Source organism: Candida orthopsilosis, assembly GCF_000315875.1.
Source record: "Candida orthopsilosis Co 90-125, chromosome 1 draft sequence".
In the NCBI taxonomy this organism is placed as follows: Eukaryota; Fungi; Ascomycota; class Pichiomycetes; order Serinales; family Debaryomycetaceae; genus Lodderomyces; species Lodderomyces orthopsilosis.
Window position 1 is genome coordinate 125,578 of NC_018292.1, and position 974 is coordinate 126,551.

General features: G+C 37.9%; 1 pseudogene across 1 annotated transcript; it reads left to right on the forward strand. All coding sequences in view use genetic code 12, as the record gives it.

Annotated features, from left to right (window-relative positions):
• Positions 1 to 280: 280 nt before the first annotated feature.
• CORT_0A00590 lies at positions 281 to 469 on the forward strand (annotated as a pseudogene). Its single transcript has one exon. A coding segment is annotated over exon 1 (189 nt).
• Positions 470 to 974: the final 505 nt, after the last annotated feature.

A 974-nucleotide genomic window follows, 5' to 3' on the forward strand; every position in this document is an offset into this window, starting at 1 on the left:
TGACAGGTGGAACTCTATTGCCACCAGTGTTAGCCAAGTCAATGATGCTTGTGTCTCCTATTGACTCAAACATAACTTTTTACTTCAATCAGCCCCAGAAGACAAATAGCAATGGTGCTTGCTCTTAAGTGGTGTGTCTGACCTGATGCATTTCCACGACTTTTTCAAAATTTGTCTCACTAATAAAGTGTATCCCATCTTATTGCCTCAAAAAATACTCCAGCTATGCCTGCCGATAGATTTTGGCCTTGCTGGTCAGCTCAAAAAGGTTTTCAATTAATCAATTAGTTGCATCAACTTACTCTTGGACCATAAAATCAGCGCATCTTTTCCTTTTTGCATGCTTACATGTATACTAGAAAAGAAGTCATGGCTGAAGAAAACATTCTTAATTCTCAGGAAATATTGGGTATATTTTTCTAATAATACTGGGAAAGTTATTGCCAAGGCAAAAAGAAGCGGCAAATAGAATCGGCTTTGACGACGCTAATCAAAGATTCGCACCTAAAAATGAGAAAGTAGATGAACAAGGTGCAGAGCTGGACAAATACTTTACGAGAAGAAGTGTTGATGACTAACAAGAGAGACCGGAAGAATTGAATGCAAAAATGAGGGAGTTGAAGAAGAATAACCCATTACTCAGGGATGAGAATGAGAGTTTGAGGGAAGAAAATAGTGACTGAAGGGAGGAAATTCGTAGGTTGTCGGACCAATTTGGGTCTCTCAAGGGTCAGTTCCAAGGTGGCCAATCAAAGCCCTCAAAAATAAGGAAAAGGAAATTTTGAATAGGTTTTGAGAGTGTAGTTTCATGTGAACAGTGAAGCGAGAATGAATTAAACCCAATCTACGAGTAGTGACTAACTTCAGGTACTATCTGACTTGCTGCGACTAAACTATATACTACAAGCTCTAATTCCCGCAATAAATACATTATTCTATTCAAACTAAATAAAGTGAAAACAAACAAAATTGAA